General features: G+C 39.6%; 1 protein-coding gene across 6 annotated transcripts in view; it reads left to right on the forward strand.

Annotated features, from left to right (window-relative positions):
- The window catches only part of Eya4 (EYA transcriptional coactivator and phosphatase 4), a 243342-nt gene that overhangs the window by 122210 nt on the left and 99765 nt on the right, over nucleotides 1-21367 (forward strand). For all 6 annotated transcript variants that reach the window (XM_040728232.1, XM_040728239.1, XM_040728236.1 and 3 more), the window contains exon 3: nucleotides 3847-3896. In XM_040728232.1, the coding sequence (XP_040584166.1) occupies nucleotides 3847-3896 (50 nt within the window). The remainder of the gene's footprint in view (nucleotides 1-3846; nucleotides 3897-21367) is intronic.

Raw genomic sequence — 21367 nt, forward strand, 5'->3', positions numbered from 1 at the left:
CAGAGAAAGAAACACACTTTGGCCCTAAAACCAGAGTCAAATCTGACCCTAACTCTGTGCAGAAAACTAGCCAATCCTTGAGCAGGAGCTCTAGCCAATCTGAGCTCAGCATTGAAATCTGACCAATCCCCATCCTGGAACCCCCCCCCAAGAAGCCCTATATAAATTCTGTGTCTGTTCAGTTTGTGGCTGTTCATGCAACCCGGCTGTCCTCTGCCGTTTTGGAGGGAAGAATCCACGAGAATCTCCTGGATTCTTCCCTCCCAATAAACCCCTTGGATGAGCTTTGGGTGAAGATCTTTTGCAGCAGAGCTGAGATGACCTTGGGCACAGTAGAGAGTGGAGCTGTAACACTTTTTCTGGGGAAGCCTTCCCCTGGTAGAGTGGAATTATTACACTCCTGCTCTCCACTCTCCAGGGAGCAGAGCTGAACTGTAGCAACTTCACCCAGGAAACCTTCTCCTAGGAGCAAAACTGCAACACTGGGCAAACATTCCCAGCTGGAAGACCTTCTCCTGCCAGAACAGAGCCCGTACACTGGGAAGCCTTTCCCTGAGGCAGGGCTGTAAGCTGCTATGCTTACTAAGACCTGTGATAGTCCTTGGCTCCTGAGCTCCAGGATAGATACCTTTCCATCTGAGCTGTGTAACACTTAGTATTCTGTGATTCCCGAGTGCCAGAATACCTGTCCCATCTGATCTGTCGAAATGCCTACACCTACCCTTAGGTAGACAGAGTCATTACGGTTTACAGCCTCTAATGCTCAGTTGAGAAACCAGTTCATTGGCTTCATTTTTCCTCTGCATTTGGCTGAGTTAGTTCCTTACATACCTGCAATGCATTTGCTCAATTCTTATACAGTGCTTACACATCCTAAAGACCATCCTTCTTCCCTCATCTGGCCTTGAGCAAAGTGGATACAGTCGTAATAACCACTGAGGTGGAAATAGAACTCTCACAATAGCTGAAGAATAGCAAATTCCTTCTTATGAGTGTAAGTGACTGGCCTGAAAAAAGTCTGTGCCCAAGTTACTAGCTATCTGTCTCTTGATTGGCAGGATATTCTGGTTTGATTGGGAGGGTGTGTCTCCACTGCTGTGCTCTGGTTTGATTGGGAGGGTGTGTCTCCACTGTTTTGTTCTGGTCCTTCAGTCAGTCCCAAAGTCATCATCCTGAGGAAAGTGACATGAACTTTGGGGTCATTTCTGTGCATTCATCTGGTAGCTCTCTACAGGCTCTGGTGACAAATCATGAGGAAAAATATTGATAGATAAGAAATCTGTATCATAATGTCCTTCTATTTAGTTCTTAATTTTCTTAGACAATGAGGCTATCAAAGACTTGATAATGAGTTGTATGAGTTTAAATTCTCATTTACTTTTTAGGAACTAAAATAGTCATTTGTGTTTTAGAAAGTAATTTCATTAATCAAATGTGTTCTTTGATAATCTCATACATGTGTATGTGTTGTGATTTCTTTAATTCCCACCCTTTTTTATCACCCCCCCTCCTGCCACCACACACACACACAAACTTTCACCCATCCTCTTCAAATAAGGAAAACAGGCTGAAAAATGTCAACTTCTAGGCATTACATAGCCGGAGCTATGTTCCCTGGGCCTGCCTATGACTGTGTCTGTCAACAGTTTTATGGATGGGAACAGGGCTCAAGGGACCCTAACTCTCCCGTTGATCTATTGGTTACTGATATGTTCTTGGAAAAGGGAAAGCAATTGTCTTTATTTACATACCCACTGTGAGCCCAGGTTTCAGTGAACAGTTCCAAATCCAATGTCACATAGACAGCCCTGGAAAAGTATTTTTTCTTTTGTGTACTTCCTTTTTTTTCTCAAATTGATCCTTTGTGGATTTCACATCATAAGTTACAATCACACTTTTCTCCCTTTCCTCTCACATCTGCCTTCTGCCCTTGAGACACCCAACCATCACCAAATCAAAAGCACATTTAAAAGAAAAACCAAAAAACAAACAAAACAAAGAAACAGAACGAAAATTAAAAGAGGAAGAAGTAGTAGCTAGTTGTGGGCTCTGCAGTGTGTCCAGTTGAGATACATGGTTTTACTTGCAAGTAAGTGTTCATTACTATAAGTTATTAGTCTGGCTCAGGACCTCTGGTTTCTGCCGCACCACTGATAATGGGCTCTCACTGGGATTCGTCTTGGATATACTGTTGTTGTTCTGTGTTATGGAGATCCCACTGTTTGAGATCTGTAGATTCATCCCCTTCACATGCTCTAACAGTTCATGGATTTGGTAGGTGTTGGGATCAGCCAACTCCTAGCCTTGATTCTGGGCCTGGATGGTGACTGGGTTGGTCAGCTTGCTCTCTTTCCCTCATTGTCATTACCTGGATGAGCTCTCCAGCACTGTCTCCTAGCTCACCATTTCTCCTCTTAATTACTTTCGAAAGTGTTTCTTCACCCCTCAACCTTCCAGCGCTGGAGTCACCTGAGAGGACAAGATGACAATTTCTCGACTAGTCCGTGTCATTTTCATACAGGAAAAGTAAAACAGAGGATAGAGCTGATCAATTAAACGGGTGGTTTCCCAGATAACAAAAACATCTAGGTTGAGAAATGAAGCAGAAGTCACAGATGTTTGAAAGTATAGGGATATGAGTGTTTGTTTTTAAAGCATTCTTCTGAGTTGACAGAGGATGAAAGAATTATTTCGGGAGCTGGAAATCAGCGGGTGTACCCTAAAAATTTGGAATGTCTTTTCAAGGCAAGCTATTTATCTCACATGGTGTGTGACTCAAATGTGGGCATGTTTTATATGAGTAGACATTCTTTTTTTTTTCCCCTCCAGGCTACATATTTGAAGCTCAATCTCCCTTGATCCTGTAGGTTGCACAGATAGACATCCACAATATGTTTATCCATAATATGTGACATGGAAATGTATGTTGTACATTCCTAACATGAACTGAAGGATTTATGAGGAATCTGCTTCAATACAACATTCTTGAGGGACCACAAGAATCAAACTGGGTATGGTAGCACAGACTTGTAATCCCAGTATTTTGTTAGTAGACACAGGGAGAACAAAAGCTCAAGGTCATCCTCAGGTAGATAGCAAGCTCTAAGCCATCTGAGGATCCATAAGACCCTGTCTCAAAAGTCATTCCCACATACACTGGTACAAATCGGACAGGTATCTGTACTTGAAGTTAAAGTAAAAGACAATGGATATGTGTTTTGCCTTTAGAAGTGAACTGCACACCTCTCTACCCAGAAGTGGATAGCAAACCCCAGAAGAAAATGTTATTTTCATTCCTTACCCATATTATAGGTTAAACCCCTCAAGTTGATCTGGATTTTGTACCTGGTACTAACTGCACAGGTGTGTGAAAAGTCTAAGAACAATGCTCAAACTTAATCGATATGCTGAGAATGTATAAAATAGTCACATTGCGACAATAGAAAATTAACATAGGAATGATTTCAGGAACACTGTTTATTATTGTGTGCCTTAGTAGGAGACAGAAGCCATGGCCACTGGAGAAACATTCTCAATGGACTGAGAACAGCATGACTTCCTAGTTCCTAACTGAGAAACTTGTTCTTTGGTTTCTTTGTTCCCAGTTCAGCTGGTCTCCCACTACTTTAACCAAACACTTTGCATAGTAATGGAGCCCAGGGAAGTACATTTGGCATCCATTCCCATGACAATAATGAAATGTGGTATCTATTGCTATAAAATGTGCAGAGTATTTTATAGAGATGTCGATAAACAGAGCTGTAGTCACTTGGTATTTAAAGAGCATGTGACCCTGAGAGAGGAAGTTATATTTTCCTGAGAATAACTAGTGTTCTTTTCCTACAGGTAAAGAAAACGTGCCCAGAATCCGATGTTTCAGAACCTCAGAATTCCAGGTACAGTAATAAAAGTCAATACTTCATTAAGAAAAATTGCAGTTTTGTAAAACCATGAAGTTGTTGTACTCTGCACTTGATATGAAGTAGATTTGAAACACAGATGATTTTTTTAAGGGTGTGTGTGTAATGTATGTGTTTGTGTAGGCATATCTATTAAGGGTGCTATTAATCACAAAACTAATTTTAAAAGAGCCTGTTTGATGTTTGCTGCAAAGAATAATGCAAGCCTTTCAAAAAATAATTAAAAGTTTCCATAGATATCATTTCGAAAACCTTAATTTTTCATTCTAATTCTCTCTTACAGTGTATTCATATCAGGAATTGCATTTGGTACTGAATAATCATAGAATATGTTTTTAATCATGTATTTTTCTTTCTAATGAAATGTGACTAGATTTTTCAGAATAATAACAAATTAAACATCTCAAAATTAATGACATTCTGTTTACTGTTTGAGGTAGCTGGTAGAAAAAAATGAATTAAAATAGCCAAGTAGGACTTTAACAGACTTGCTTGTGGTTGGACCATTTGTCCAAAAGATTTGTTCTAGGTCTGGGCATTGTCAGTGCTTTCTTTTCAAAATCCAGGGCTCAATTTTTAATAGACAAGTAAAAACATTATGAATACCATGGCAAAAACATATGTCCTTGAAATATTAATGGTATGACCTACTCTATGTCATTTATTATGGCATGGGCACTGGTGTACTGTGTCTTTTTCCTGCATAGGATAAATGTAGTGATTTTTGCCAGTATACCAAAGCAATACAGATCATATTAACTGGCTAGGGCTATCATGCTTTCTTTTTGAAAAATCAATGTACATCATGGACCATCCATTTACTGTTCAAGGAATTCTTGTATGGTATGACATTCATGTAATTGATTCTTCTATATATTAAATGATAATGTACTCTTTCTCTTTTCCTTTAGATAGTTTATGGACATATAACATGATACAGAATTATTAACATCTGGTCCTTTTTCTTCCTAATTAGTTATCAAAATAGGATTGAATAATTATCATGTATTAAGGTCTTACAAGATTGATAGCTCCCCGGGTGTTGGTGGCTCATGCCTTTAATCCCAGCACTTGAGAGGCGGAGGTAGGCAGATCTCTGTGAGTTGGAAGCCAGCATGGTCTACAGAGCAAGTTCCAGGACAACCTCCAAAGCAATACAGAGAAACCCTGCCTCAAAAAAACAAAACAAAAAAAAAAAAAAACAAAGCAACAAAAAAAAGATTGATAGCTCATTCAATTTTTGCCTACAAAGCAAAATAATCTAGAATGTGTATGGAGGGAGAGAGTTTCTAGACCCTGTTCCTGTGATACTTCTTAATAATTTTGCTGCTTTGATGACTAACATACCTATGATTCATTTTGCAGGAATTATATAAATGATTAAATACTTTTTTAGCAATGTTTGGAAAGGAGCCAGCTGGAAATAGCAATATAATTTTTCTTAATAAGAACATTTCATGTCAAATATTTTACATCTAATTCTATTCAGGATTTTTTCCACATACAACACTATACTTAAGTACATTTTAAGTGATCAGAAAACTGTAGCAGCAAATCACTCTTGGTTACAAAAGGTATCACTGAGTTAGAAAAGAAACAGACAAATCAAAAGTTTAATGATTTTAGTCCCTAGAACTGGATCCTTCTTTTCTGTATTGAAAATCCTTACCTGTGTCCCATAAAAATTTTATTTTAAGGTAGGTGTGTAGTTAAGTGATAGAAGACTTCTATAATAGACTTGGAGCTCTAGGTTTAACCCAACATTGCAAAAAAATTATAAAGCACAAAAGGTATAATTTTTCTTTAAAGATGAATAATGGCTATTATTAAAATTGTTTAAAATATGTCCTATTAGTGATATATTGTTTAGTGATATGTATTTCTATAAATTGAAAGTGTGTGGGCTCTTTAGAATTCACAACTGTTTGCCATGGATTAGCTATTTCTGAAAATTACCTATAAAATGGGTTAGTGGGGAAATCGGTGTCTAAGAATCCTAAAGCTTTAAATGACTGAAAACAAACAGAAGAAACAAATCTTACTGAAACCCATGATATAAAGGCTTTTGGGACAACCCACAGACATTTTGTTCATGACTGAAATTTCTGTTGACTGATCTCTATCCTCCAGTTGTTATCAGCTTTGCTTGAAGTCTTAAGTCTAAGGATGCCCAAAGTGGCACTTAATCAATACTGCAACGGGACACAGACACACACAGACACAGACAGACAGACAGACAGACAGACAGACAGGCAGGCAGGCAGGCAGACAGACACACACACACACACACACACACACACATACACACACACACGCACACACGCACATGCACACATGCACACACGCACATGCACACACACACACACACACATGGGGATGGGAGCAATATTTAGCTTAAATTTTGGAACCTAGGCTCTTGTAATAGCATTCTGAAGAAATCTAAAAGAACTGAACTCCATTTGGAACAATGCATCAGCGTAAAATGTACGCTGGGGAAACACTGCCTGACAGAATGCTGCCCCACTTAGAGCCTAAAGCAAATGTCATTCATGTGTTTAGCTAGCTTTACAGTGTTTATTTTGGGTTTGGAATGATTAGAATAGATGCAGATGGGAAGTGTTTTTACAGTGGGGAAGTAATTAAATTGGGTGTGGAGACTTGTCAGGGGCGTTCTTGGAGTGATATATGTGTATCAGCAAATTCTTGCTTGGCTTTAACTCCTCTTAGGGAAGAAATGCTTTGGCTGCAGATGTAACTGGTAGATTGGGAAAAAGAGAATTTATAAATTCATGCAGTGCAAAGTGAAGCAATCTTGAAAGAAAGGTTATGCGTGTATACAAAGAGCCAGATATCAAGGGCTGCACTTGCTGACTCCCAAAATCATAAACACAAACACGATGACATATGGAAAAGAGTAGAATGGGCTTCAGAGGAAAATATGCATTCCCTCAATGTCTGCTTCTGCCTTGCTTCATCTGTATTACTCACCATGTCCACATTACAATGCTCACCTTATTCTTACATCTTAAATTCTTTTCTCATGTTTTACCTTCCTTAACTATAGAGCTTTCTGATGGGTACACCATCTTAAAACAAACTGAAATACCATTTTTAAAGTTGTTTTCCCTTTCAATCACCATGATTTCAGTGGTGTATGTCTGTGCCTCAACTGAACCTCTTTGAATCTAAGGATGACCTTGTTTAATAGACTAGATAGTCCCTGGAAAAATGACTACTGTCCCTCCTGCCCAGATAATTCTACACATCGCATCACTGTTTACAAAGAAAAAAAACCCTAAAACAGTAATAACAAAAATCAAACAGTAATAACAAATTCATCCCCCTTTATCCCTGGTGGAAGGAAGAAAATAAGTAATCTCATTCGTTACAAATATCTTAGGGGGCCACCATGGAAAAGCAACCCCTATCAAATCTGATGAATTCCTTTTCTGATCCTCTGTTCTGGCCTGCTTTGCCCTTTCTATGTTAAGACTCTGACTAACAGATTTTTTTTTTGTCAAGAAGAGATCAGAGACATAGGAGGCAATATAATTAAAACCATGCAGTTTTGTGCAATCATTGTTCTGTTATTTAAGGAATGGTGGAAATATAATTTTTGGTGAAGCTGGGCTGTCAAATGACCTGCAGGAAGGATGCCAGCCACCTTCTGCGGCAGTAAAGTTTTACCCAGACCACAGCACCTTGTCAAAACTCTGCTAGAGGGGATCAAGGAAGTGACAGTATCTTATAGAGGCGCTGACACAAGAGAAGATTTGTAGTAAGAGAAAGGGTGGCGTCCTCTGGGTAATAACGAGAACTGATTCTTTCCCACTTTGTTCATTAAAGAACTAGTTTGCTTCATAGAAACTTAACGCTTGCCTGAACTTAGGAAAGGCCTTCTCTCCGTCTTCTTGACCCAGCCTCTGCTAACTATGTGACTGTCAGGAGAAAGGGAAAATGAACAGCCAGCTTTAAGGATGGGCTGGAATTCATTGCAGCTTAATCGCTAGTGTTTAAGAAGCCTCAATGTGTTTATTTATTCAAGGGCCGTACACTTTGAAAAGTACTTAATCCATCTTATATAAACAGTTATTGTCTAGCAATGTTACAGTTAAGGCATTAAGTTCTACACATCCTCCCTCCCCCCTTTCCTTTCTGCTAGTAAAAACAGCTGTTCCAGTGCTTCCAGAAGCTTTAAATCTTTATCTGGATATAATTTTAATGTCTGAAAATTAAGAGCTATTCTGTTTTCACAGCAGGGAAACCTCAGGCGCCTTTCATTTTCATGAAATCCTGCATAGGAGTTTACCATGTCAAATCAGAGGTTCTAGCAGGCCTAGCATGGCAGATATGGTTCTGTCAGGCCTTGCCCTTCCCCCATTCCCTCTATCTTGATAAACCATTAAATTATGTTTCTGAAGCTAGCCATCAAGCTCGATTCCTTTATTTGTTCATTGCCTCCCTCCCCAGAATCTGACTACCAAGGTCCAGCTATCAAAGTATTAAAGTCCAACAATCCAAAGTCCCCTTTGAGTGTCCTAATTAGAAGACCCAATCAAATTTAAACACCTCACCCTAAGTCGAAGTTTTGCCCCTTTTGCCATTATAAACTATCATTTGCCTATGGGCCTTGTCTGTCTCTTCACTATCCAGAGGCAATTCTTTGTCCCTCTGGGACAAATACCTCTTCCCCCTTTCCCTATTCCGTTCCCCTTCTCCCTCTTCTTCTATCTCCTGTCTTTGTTTCCTATTCCCTGTCCTCTGTCCCTCTTTGGCAAATAAATCTCCTTTGTCCTGAGAACTTGGTCTTGGGTTGTCTTTCACTGATTTTGAGGTCCCTTTCACATCAAGTACAATACTCTGTCTCCGATATGAATATAAATTCATTATTGATGGGTGGCATTTCCTCACTCTTCAAACTTCAGACTGTATTTGCAGTAACCTGCTTCTGTCTGCCACACAATGCAGCCTTGGAGCCCAGGCAATCATGAAACTCCTTTCCACATGTTGTTACATTATTAGGACACACTGTGTTTTGAGACTTCAGAAAAATCGCAAATTAGAACACAAAGTGGTACACTCCTCCTACTTCTCTAAGCCACTTCTCTCAAGTTATAAGCCAAGCTTCCCCTGGAAATGATGGATGACTGATGAACGGATAGAGATCCTAAGACTGTGGTTTAATTCTCTTGTGGTTTAGTTAAGTCATAATACGGCTTAATCCCTTTCCCCCTATCTGGGGAATGTTTTGTCTCATTTCAAAGTCTGACCTCATGTGGATTCCTCTCCATTCTCTTCATTATTTTGGCTGGCAATCGCTGGAGGGTTTCTAATTCATTTTGCCTTTTCTGGGCTGTGTTGACAGATTCCTACAGGTGTGGATGCAGCTGGAGCCAGAACGAAGATGAATGCCATCCATGTTCTGCCTTGTGGCCCTTGTACCCACAATAGTTAGCATATCTTGACCTTTGGTCCTGGGAGCAAACTGAGCAGATTTCTTAGAAAAGTATCTAGTAAATCCCTGGTTTTTGAGAAGAATGGCTGGCTCAGTCGGAAGGTGGCGGGCCATACCAGAGCCCTTCTCCTCATTTCTTGTCCATATCCAGGGTCTCTTAGCTGCCTTGGTGCCTCTGTCTATCTGGATTCAGGTCACACAACAGACGTGTGAGGAAGAAGCTGGCACAACGCTGGTCCTGGTTTTACGAAGTTCTCTCATTTAGTCTCCCAGACAGTAGGACTTAATTTTTCTTTAACTGCTATTTCCTAAGGAAATAGAATGCTATCAGGAAGGCAGCGTCACAAATCATAAATGTGGCTTGTAAAAACCATGACTTGAAGCCTGTAACACACCAAGTGTATGAAAGACTCTACTCCTTCCCCTCCCAGAATGCACAACGGCCTTTTTAAGGAACACCAGCTTAGAAGAAGGAAACTGAAATGGCACATTCTTTGTTATAAAATACAACTCTATGGTTGATCATTCATTTTGCTAGGATGAAAATTTATTTCATATGCCAGACATCTGTGAACTGAGCTATGCAGAGTAGAGACTGCTCAAGGTACATCTTTAAATGACACAGCAGTCAAAGATGAATATAGGAGCTACTTGCTCCATACATCTCTTTTTGTAAACCTTTCCACCAAACTTTTTGAATCCATCTAAACTGACTGGTTATATTGTGAGATAGACCAGTCTCCTGCTTTCAAAAGTCTGTGAATATAAATTACTCTCTCCATTTCTTATAATTAATCTAGTTGCTAGATTGTCTTATTAACACACTTTAGATTCTGGTTCAAATCACTTACCTTTCTGAGTGTAATTTTCTCAAAATTAACATCCAGGTATTATTATTATTATTGTTGTTGTTATTATTTGCAATGAACCCTCAGGGATTCCTGGTATTTGACACAAATACCAAGAGGTAAATTTAAAGTCATGGAAAGCCTTAAAAATGGTGAGTCACCAATGAATTTCTAGTCAGGTAATAACATGATTAAATTTGTGCTCATTGTGACAGATCAGCTGTGGGCCAGATGCTTAGAGGAAAGAATGGCAGCTCCAAGACTTGCTTGAAAAGATAGAAACGTAGCCAATTGTGCTTATTTAGAAAGGCACTGGGCACTACTTTTTCTCATAGTTTAAGTATATTTTCTATGTTGAATAGTCATTCCTTTTGTCTTAAGGGATATATATATCTTGCAATGATAAACTTGGCCTGAAATAGGCATGATGAAAGAGGGAGAACTCTGGCCATTTCATCTTGATGACTTGCATTATTCTCCAGCAATGAGAAAATGCCTGACTGTCCCACATGTTATTAGTGATTAATTGCAGAGACAGCTATGTTTCTGGTCAACCTCTCCTGGAATAAACGGAACCCCTCAGAAATCTTATGCAACATTATTTCTGGATCCTGTCAGTTGCTTTGCATTCATTTGGTCAGAGTCATATACCACAGAAAGTAGCATTTGTCTAGTGCCTTGTTTATCTATTTGGATACTGGGAGTCAATTCTAACCTCCTACAAGCTAAATACGTACCCAGTACCACTGAGTAGTTCCCCCAGCCCTGTCCCTAGTGACTTTTATACAGAGAATCTAAGGAGCTAGTGAAAGATTCTACTTTTTCTCACAGGGACAACTGAATTGGATGGAATGGCAAGTGTCTATGAGCACATACTGAGCCTAATATGCTGCAGTTCTATTCAGAGATTATTAAGGCTCATACTTTTTTTAAAGACATTATTTTATTTTTATTTACATGCAAGTTTGCCTGTCATATATGTTCGAACTCACATGTGTGTGTTCGTGTGTGCTGTGTATGCGTGTTGATGCCTGTAGAGACCAAAAGAGGGCATAGGGTCACAAAGGAGCTAGAATCATAGGAAGTTGTGAATTGTTAGACCTGGGTGTTAGGAGCTGGACTCAGATCCCCTGAAAGAGAAATGGCCACTTTTAGTTTTAAAGTCATCTGTAATCCTGAACTGGGGCATCTTCAGCACAGAAGTTCTAGATTCAAAAGTAGAACATGAAAGATGTTGACTTCATACCTCATGCTAGATCAACAGGCAGAAAGGAACAGGGGATCCGACAGTTTTTCTTTCAGCAGCTCAGCTATAGGAATGTTTATTTAAGCCCTAATGTTACTACACAGTGTGTACCTAAAGGTGCTTAGAACACATTGTTGTACAAAATGAGTGCACATGATGATTAGGGAGCAACTGGAGGCAATAGATATGGACTGAAAAGAGGTGTGGATGCATTCAAGGTAAAGGTTGTGTTTTTAGACTGGATGATAGTAGAAGAAAACTTGAAGGTTACAAAAGAGTGAGAGACTAGAAAGCCAGAGAAAGTCCATCTCCTTGGAGGTGAGTCAGGGTGCAGCCTGGTCAATAGAAGTCTGCTTGATTTCCTGGAGCTAGTTAAGCAAGGGCTCTACTTGTCTTCAGGAGGATGGTTGAACTCGACGGGGTGGCAAGCATCTCTGAGTATATGCTATGCTGGTTGCTGGTCTATTCAGAAAGTTCTAGCAACATAGCAAGCAGGGAGTACAGTATGGATAGTATGTTATGAGCCCAGTGTTTAAAATAGCAAATAGTAACACTCTACAATGAGCCATTTTTAGTCTTTCCAGGATTTTGAAAACGAATGTGAGGAATTTAATAAATGAGTTGCAGATAATTTTTTGTTGACTAATAATGTCTCACAGGAACACTTTATCTGCCAGGTACTATAAGATGAGGTTGTGACCCAGCAAGACAGATTGCTGCCACCCACATCCTCCAATATCAGAGCTCTGTTCTGCATGGAAGTCTTCAAGCTCCTTCCACAATGCTTCAGTTTTTGTTTGTTTGTTTTGTATTTTTTAGGTTTTTTTCAAGACAGGATTTCTCTGTGTAGCTTTGGAGCTTGTCCTGGAACTAGCTCTTGTAGACAAGGCAGGTCTCGAACTCACAGAGATCTGCTTGCCTCTATCTTCCCAGTGCTGGGATTAAAGGAGTGTGCCACCACCGCCCGGCTAATGCTTCAGCTTTTAAATACTAACACTCTTAAAGTCTCTTCATGACATAGATGAGGGTTTAGTGACAATTCCAAACATATGATTTCCAAAGATTCCGAGATGTTGCTCATTATTTCATAATGTAATCATCATATTTCAGTTGTCTTAGTTACTTGCCATGTTTTCATTTATTTTTTCAATAAGCCAGTGGATGAATGGAGGCTCTGTTCCTGTGTTTAGGAATTTCTATCACCTGATACCTGATGTCTTTGGATATGCTTACTGTGCCAAGTAACTGTCTTTTGGTCTTAAAATGCTTGTAACTAGAATTAAACTGGACTTTCCCTTAAGACGTAGGTTCCTAATGAGAGGATATTCAACCTGACAATAGTTGGGAAGATTAATGTATATATACTTTTAGTTTTAATGCTTTTACTTTAATGGTAATTTTCAAGACTCCACGCACTTGGCAAGGTTATCTAACCTCACCCACACACCTCTGAGGACTGGGGAGAAAGACAAAAGCCCGATGGATGACACAGTTGGTGGCCTTATTTCTTTCCAGTGTCATTGTGGGTTCATGTGAAAGTCTGCACTCTAAATGGAAGGATACAACTAACTTGTAGAAAGAAATATGGGAACTTCAATGTTCTTCCTATCAGACTATAGAGACAGTGCTGACAGGGGACAGGCTCAGAACAAAGAGGAGACTGAAAATTGATGAAACACAAATGAAAGAATGCAGAGTACTGAATCATGGGACATTTTGGCATCAGACTATAAACACAGCGTGCCTTGGAAGTCCCCCGGGGACCCTGATGTACCTTAGTTTAGTGTGATGATTCCATGGTTGTTAGTCATTCTGATTCCCTCACCAAAAATTGCATTGAGTTAGAACCACTACATTTGACAATCATTTCTATGCAAGATGAGCCACTATTAACTAGATTTTTCTTAAAATGAACAACACACAAAACTCAATTGCTTGTTAAAGATCACTCCTCAAAGGTCATGGATAGCTCAGGGAGGTCATTCCTCAAAGATCATGGACAGCTCAGGGTTGTAAAATAATTTGTTTTGTCCACTAACAGGAAAAACTCCAGGTCTATCTAGCTCATTTGGTGGTTTTTAATTTTGTTTTGGCTTGGTTTTGGATACTTGGTTAATTCCATTACATAGCACAATAACTGGCACATAGTAGGGCTCTCATCTCTTGCAGTTATTGTAAGGACAGAATAAGCTGGCTGGTATATACTTTTAGGGGATACAGAGAGCTGCTCCGGATTTTCATACACAATTCTATATAGGGTATGTCACTATGCACAGTCACTAACAAATATTCAATGTTATATTCGAACAAGGTCAAACTAGAAAATGACCTCTAAGTTTTCTATAGGGTCACTTTATAGTCTAGTTCCCTCTGGTTACAGCCCTAATCCCCATGTTCCTTTTGTGAGGCATACTTCATTAAAAAATTACAATGTTAGGGTTACAATCATTAAAGTTCATGGCCTTTGTTGTTATTTTGCTTAAGATTAGAAATTAGAAAAAAGAAAGTGTTGCAGGAGACGGGACATTTAAATGCCATGTTCTCTAGATCTCTGAGCATTTGAGGGCTGTTTGTTGAGTATATCTTAGTAGACAAAATTTATGTTTAGTGACTTGCCTTAAGCACATAGAGAAAAATCTCCTTTTGTTATTGCTTTACCTTTGGTGGCATCTGCATAGAGATGAAACACGGTAGAAGCATAGCTGGATGGATAGGAGAGAGACCAAACAGGACACTCCGGGATGGAAGGCGGTTCCTGCCCCGGACAGGGTTAGATGGGAAGTGGTGAGAAGCCTCTGTGACTGGCTGGAGTTTTAGCATGTAGGAAGAGGAGTGAAACAGACAGGCAAAAAAGAGCAGAGGCCACATCCCCAACCATGGATCACTGGTAGAATGCAGGGCGCCAAAAAGGGGCACATGGTTTGATATGGGGGGGGCAGTTTTCACGAGAGAGGCAGAGGATAGGACACAGAAGTTCGAAAAGGTGAAACTGCCACGGCTTGAAGCTGAAACACACTGCTCAGCGAATGTGGTGATGGACCTCATTCGCGGGAGATTATTTCCCATGAGTGAGGCCGAAGATGGCACAATATGACCTCAGACCTCCTCAGCCTGAGATTGTGGCCAAGGGCACAAAGGACCTGGAAAACAAAGAAATCCTTAAGTCCTAACTCATGGAAGCAATGGGAGAGGGGATGGGCTTACCAGACATGGCGATGGTGGATGGAAGAATCTAGAGTTTCTTAGTTGGGAAAGGGATGAAGTTGAAGTTTACAGGTTGTGGGCATCTTAGACAGCCTAGGCAGGAGGAGATGCCGGAAAAACTGCTGAGTCACAGCATCAAAAATGCTTTTTTTTTCTTTTTTTGCTTAAGATTAGAAATTAGAAGAGAGGAAAAAGAAAAGTGTTGCAGGAGATGGGAACCAGAGATGGGAACTGGCGTGATACAGCATGAGCCATGGAGAACGCGTTAACCGTAGTTTATTATAGCGAGACTGAAAGGGGGGAGACAGATATGAGAGAGAGAGAGAGAAAGGTAGGGGAAGAGAAGATGAGATGAGAGAGAGAGAAAGTGGGCAGGGGTCTGTCCTTTAAAGGGGTCCTTTGCACCTGCGTGGAACTGGTTCTCGTGGAACTCTGGGCTGGCCAGAGTGCTGCCTAAGTGAATCCTGCCAGGTAACAGGGGCAGGCCAGCATAATGCCTGAACCTTTCAGCCTTAGCAAGCATTCTTAGAGAAAAATGAAACAATGGATCAGTTTCCCTTTTCCATCCTCTCCTACCTTTTCAGTCCTCTGATGATATTTGTGAGAAAAAAAAGTGCTGTCCTGAGCCCACTCCAAATAGAGGGACACACTCTCAGCCTAGACACATTGGGGGAGGGCCTAGGCCCTGCTCCAAATGATATGACAGACTTTGAAGACCCCCCATGAAAGGCCTCGCCCTCCTTGGGGAGCAGAAAGGGGATGGGATAGGGGGCCATGGGAGGAGGGGAGGGAGAGGGAACTGGGATTGACATGTAAAACAAGCTTGTTTCTAATTTAAATTAAACATGGTTAGGGAAATGCTGCCCTTTTATCTTCTAAACAGCACATTGTGGGAAATAGTTCTTCAAAGGAATTCAGGTCAATTTTATTGTGTCAGTCTGCCCATTACTGCCCAGATACAGTGGGCATAGGCCAGAGGAGATAAAAGGAAACTAAAAGTTCATGTGTCTCTGACATAGAAATAGTTCCGGTGAACACAAGAAAAGTCTTCTGGTAAAGGCAAACTTGGGATGGCTTGGGATGAGTCAGCTCACCTTGCTGCTCTTAAAGGCGGTCTCCTCTATGGCTTCTGAGGGTTAAGTGAGTCATGTCTCCTCAAGACACCTGACACTGCAACAAGGACACCTCCTGAGCACTGACTGCTCAGCAAAGCTCATCGATACCTCTGAAAGAGACCTCAAGGTCAGTGTCCCAATAGCAACACTTGACTATGGGTGGGACTTAGACAATCCATTAGTTCCAGACCCTAATCTTCCTCTGACCTTGGTAGATGAATAGTTTGAGCTTTCAGAACCTTAAAAAAAAACCTATTATCTAGCATATTTTCATTCTTTCTTTACATTCAGGTTTAGTTGATTTTTACTTCATGGAAAAGTTTTTACTTTATGCAAGAGAAATTAATGATGTTGGAGGAATATTGAAAATAATTGACTTTTCAAACAATCGACAATCTCTTGATTTATTGTTTGCTTGTGGACTGCTCTGAACAGGGTGGGAGAATCTTTGGAATTGGTATGTGTGTGTGTATGAAAAGGACACTAGGTACATTCATGAAGGCCAGAGATTGGAGGTTAGAGTTTGATGTCTGGATGACTCCTCTTAATCTCTTCACCACCTTAGGTTTTGAAACAGGCTGTCTCACTGAACCCAGAACTTGCTATGTTGACTAGATTGGCGGGCAAACAAGCCTGTGGGTCCACCTATCTTTGCTTTCCTGCACTGGGTTTTCATGTATGAGATACCATGCCCAAATTTCCCTTATTTGTTGCTAGAGAACCAAACAGGTCTAAGCCATCTCCCAACCCTGGAACTGACTTCTTTTTACCTTTTTATAAGGTAAATTCCCACATGTTTTACATTATAGTCATGGTCTAGCTTTTCTCCTATGATCATAAATTGATGGGGCTATTTAATTAAGAAATCAAGTAGAACCTATATTTATTAATTTCTGTGATGTCTGTGACCAAATAACCAATAAGAAACAACTCAGGGAGGAAGATTTTACTTCAGATCCATGTTTGAAAATGTGCTCCATCACGGTAGGGAAGTCATAATGGCCTGAGCATGTTATGGCTGGTCATACTATGTCCTGAGTCAGGAGAAAGAGAGAGATGGAGGCTGCTGCTCAGCTCATATTCTCCCTTTGATTTCAGTCCAGGTCCCCAGCACATGGGATGGTGTCATTCACATTCAAGATGGCCCTTCCCTCTTCTGTTAAACTCATCCTGGAAGCAGCCTCATTTTTCCAGAATTCACTTCCAGAGGTGTGTCTTCCAGGTGACTCTAAAGTCAAATCAAGTTGACAGTGAAGATCACCCCTCATAGAAACTTAAAGTATTTTCACTAAACTAAGAAGTTAAATTGGAATAAAGAGGATGGAATGAGAAATCAGCCTTTTTTTCAAGTCAGGAACCAGATAAAGTAGTGCTTGCTTTGTAGGGGTGCAATTCCCAATAGTGACCAAACTGGCATTAGAGCTAGAAACTATGAATTAACTTTATGCGTATGATAGGAGGCATTGTGTCAATTTGCTGGAGGCATTTTGATTTTTTTATTGCTTTTTTTAAATTTTACTTTGTCTAAGTAATCTTACCCCTTTCTTATGGGGGATGAGATTTTATGCAGTAGATTTTTATTAGGTTGAATTTTCACAGTCAAATTGAAGCTGTTATCAGTTGGTTGAACCTTGCCTCCTGAGTTAACTATGAAGATAGGTCTCAGTTTCTTCTTATTCAGGGTGCCTGATGCTTTTCAGCTGTTCCTTTTCTTCCCCTTCATATTTTTGGGCTGTTTGACCCAGTTGGCTTTTCTGTTTATTTTGTCGGTAATAACGTTTAGACCCCTTTAAGTCTGACATATGTTTTTTATTTCAAAGTCCTTTTCTAAAACCCCTAGCTTTGCATGCTTGCCATGTACAGAAGGTTGGTTGAAAACCTTGGGAAGATTCAAAATTAAAACAGTCCAGAATTTCCCTGGAAAGTTTTCCTTGATAAACTGGTCATTCTGAAGAATGGGAAGGGCCAGTTTTTAAAGCAAAATTCATTATGGCTGTTAGAAAAAAAATTGCAGCTCAAAACTGAAGTTAGTAAAATCTGTCCCTAAGTGAAGCTGGTAAATTATGCATGTGGGAGAGAAACTTGCTAACTGATGCAAGCTGCAGGAGGACTTGGGTTATTGATGACTCATAAAGACTGTGAATGAGAGCAAATTACATAAAAGTGTAAGGTATAACACTTCTTGGTGGTCTTGCTCTGTCCATTTCCTGTTTAGACCAATGCCAGCTTACTACAATTGGTGCCCAGAACAAATAATGCTCTCACCAGGTTAGCATCAGAGAAGATTCAGCCTGCTTTTGAAACGGATATTTTGTATACAATTTATGCATGCTCAACCACATTTTTCCCTTTGACAGTCTCAACATTTTTATGTCAAAGCTTTCTTTATAAGCTACTTAATTTGAAACGAACACAAATTACTCCTAATGAAGCACTGGCAAACTGAAGGAAAGTACTTTTGTTAGACTACTAATTTAATATATTTTATCCTCTTTCAAAATGGGAGAACCATGCTCGCTATTATTCATTATCTGGTTAGCTCAAGATGTTGGTGGGTGGTGGTGAAAAGGGAGGAAACTTAGATAGTTAGAGACAGGTTGATACAAGCTACAGAGGGAAAACAACCGGGGAGACCCCTTATGTTTTAAATCAAGAATATGTTTTCAGTGAAAATATTTCTAAATGGCTCACAGAAGAATTCTGTCAGCATTGACTGCGTCTGCAGAGAATCAGACTGTCAGTAGTTCTAGGACATTGCACTCTGGCAGAGATTTGCACACTGACATGAAACAAAGTCCCCCATCAAATGTGCTTTCTGGTTTTAAAAGAAGTTCCTTGACTTATAAAGATGCTAATGATATTTTTTCTTCACATTACAAAAAAATATATCTGACAGTGTGCATGTATGACTTTAGAGCAGGTTGCCTAAAATAGTTATGATGAGAACATAATTGTTTGATGTTAGCTTTTAAAGTTCTTTCTTGGTTTCACGCCATTAGTTTAAAAAAAAAGGAGTGAGTGTGTGTGAGATAGAGAGAGAGAGAGAGAGAGAGAGAGAGAGAGAGAGAGAGAGAGAGAGAGAGAGAGAGAGAGAATCAGAGAATACAAAGATACAAAGCTGAAGTACTGGATACTTACTAGGGCCAGATGAAGAACTCATTGAGCAGAAAGGGCTACAAAGATGGGAAGTAGGTTTCCAGATTGCATAATAGTGTTCAAGCAAGTGGTTTGCCTCTTTCCTACATTGCCTGGTTCTGCTTCTGAATTTGCATACCGGAAGCCAGTAATCTATCAGCTGTACTTCTAGTTTTCGTTTGCTTAGATATATTTCGTTTGCTTATATACTTGAAAGACTGTAGTGTTTGCTCTCCTTTGTGGAACACAGACTTAGAAATGTGCATGTACACATATATGACACGCAAATGGAAGCAGTGTCTCTATGGGGAGAGCAAGATGTCTAAAGGGAGAGGGAGAGGACAGTAAGATAGAGGGATGGGGGACTAAACACTTTTCTCTTGTGTACAAAATATAGGTTAAACAATATATAGATATAATTTTATAACAGATAAACTTGTATAAGAAAATATATAAGAGGAATAAAATATAAAATCTGTATATTCATATTTATAAAATGTTTATTATATATATATAAAAATAAAATATATAAAATGAATAGAAAGGAGCTGATTATGGGCACGAGGGGATCAGAAACAAAGAAGGGGAGTACGCAGTAAGAGTGCCTAGAATATTAACAGAGTACAATATGCATTTGTGTGAAAATATCACAGTAAAATCCATTAGTTTATGTGCTAATTTTAAAAAGTGCATGTTTCCTGTTCGAATGAAAGACACCTAATTCATACTATATATGAAACGTTATGCTATTGGTCGATGATTTGTAGTGGTGATATTCTCATAGTACATTAGTAGTCCATTATTATGAAAGAATTAGCTGATCCAGAAACAAATTAGAAAACCATGCCAGCCGTCTTGTGAAATATCAGATGTTGGTTTAGGAAAACCCTTGAAAACAAGTGGATAGTATGCCTTGGGAAGTTTGAGTGGTATCGCACATACAGTTAGGAATACAGTTATTCAAAGTATTATTGATTCTTTTTTTAAACAGTGCTGTCTTTTAGACGCATAGATGCTGTGTATTCTGGTTTACATTTAAGCCTATTTCAGTTAACACCTGCCGTTTAAGCTAAGTGTTGGAGTTCTTACTGGAGTGATATATGTTCAAATTCTTTGTGTGAAAAATCAGAACAACCTGAAATTATTCATACATGCAAGTTGACTTTGAAATTACACTGGAGGATACAACTTATGTTTTCCTGTGATTCTTTTAGAAAACTATGGAATAAAAAGAAATATTAGATACTAAAAGGTCTGAGTTTAGGTGACATCTCCCTACTAACATGGAGTTTTACATCTTGTGTTAGCATCATCTTTTGTTCCAGAAATCTGACCCCTCTCTCTCCTCTTTTCATTAAGTATCAATTATCTTTTTTGGGGGGAGCGGTTATTTGGGTATGCTTCAATATCACTACTATGCTTCCCAGCATAAGATAAATCTAAATTATCTAAATTCTCTTATGCTTGGAAGCATAGTACCTGTTTAACAGAGAGTTGCTGAATCAGTAGACCTGCATCACAAGCATGAGGATCTGCATTTGATTCCCCAGAATTTCCACAAAAAGCTGGGTGTGGTGGACTTGTACCCCAGCCTTGGGGAAGCAGGCACAGGTAAATCTCTGGGGTTTGCTAGTTCCATGGTCTAGCTGAATCAGTGAGCTCCATGTTCAATGAGATTTCCTGTGTCAAAAGTGATCTATGAAGATACCTTATACAGGGGACTCATATGTATGCATTCTTATGTATGAACATCACACACACACACACTATTCCAAGGTGAGAGTCTATCTAAATACCAGGAAGCTTAAATGCCATTTATTTAGTTTTGATCACAAATGTTGAAATAAGTAGTGGAACAGGTTAATTAACTTTTCTCTGAGCAAATTCATTTTGGTGAAGCACTATGGGATGTTTTGCTTATTTGGAATTAGCAGTCATTGACTTGCTTAGTCTAGTGATCAGGGGTCTGTGCTATGCAAAGTAGCTACAAGGGCTCAACTAGTTATAAACACTGCTCTATAGTTATGTCTGACATACAGAGGCTTAGTTGTCACTGAGTATGGTCTTTATGTGTTAATTAGAGTTGATTAGAGTTCTATTCGATAACCCAGAAGGAACAGAATCTAAAACCCAAGAGAATAACAATGAATACATTTGAAAATATAATCAAATCTCATGTTTAACAGAGGAACAAGCCCAGAAATGGCAAGGGACAAGATTGGTAACAATTAAAGACAAGCGGGGATTATAGAATTGCTAACCATATGACGTGACCTTTCTGTCCACTGAGAAACGGCATGGTACAGTCATGAGGCCCATGGCCCTCCAAGAGATACAGCGGGGGAACCTGACTTCCCCAGCACTAACGTGGATCTTGGACTTTTCTCTCAGCTTCTCACTGGCCAGCTCTGGAGAAGCGGTGGAAACCAACAGATCTCAGGGAC

The sequence above is a fragment of the Mesocricetus auratus genome, unplaced genomic scaffold (genome assembly GCF_017639785.1).
Source record: "Mesocricetus auratus isolate SY011 unplaced genomic scaffold, BCM_Maur_2.0 Super-Scaffold_100018, whole genome shotgun sequence".
Classification (NCBI taxonomy): domain Eukaryota; kingdom Metazoa; phylum Chordata; class Mammalia; order Rodentia; family Cricetidae; genus Mesocricetus; species Mesocricetus auratus.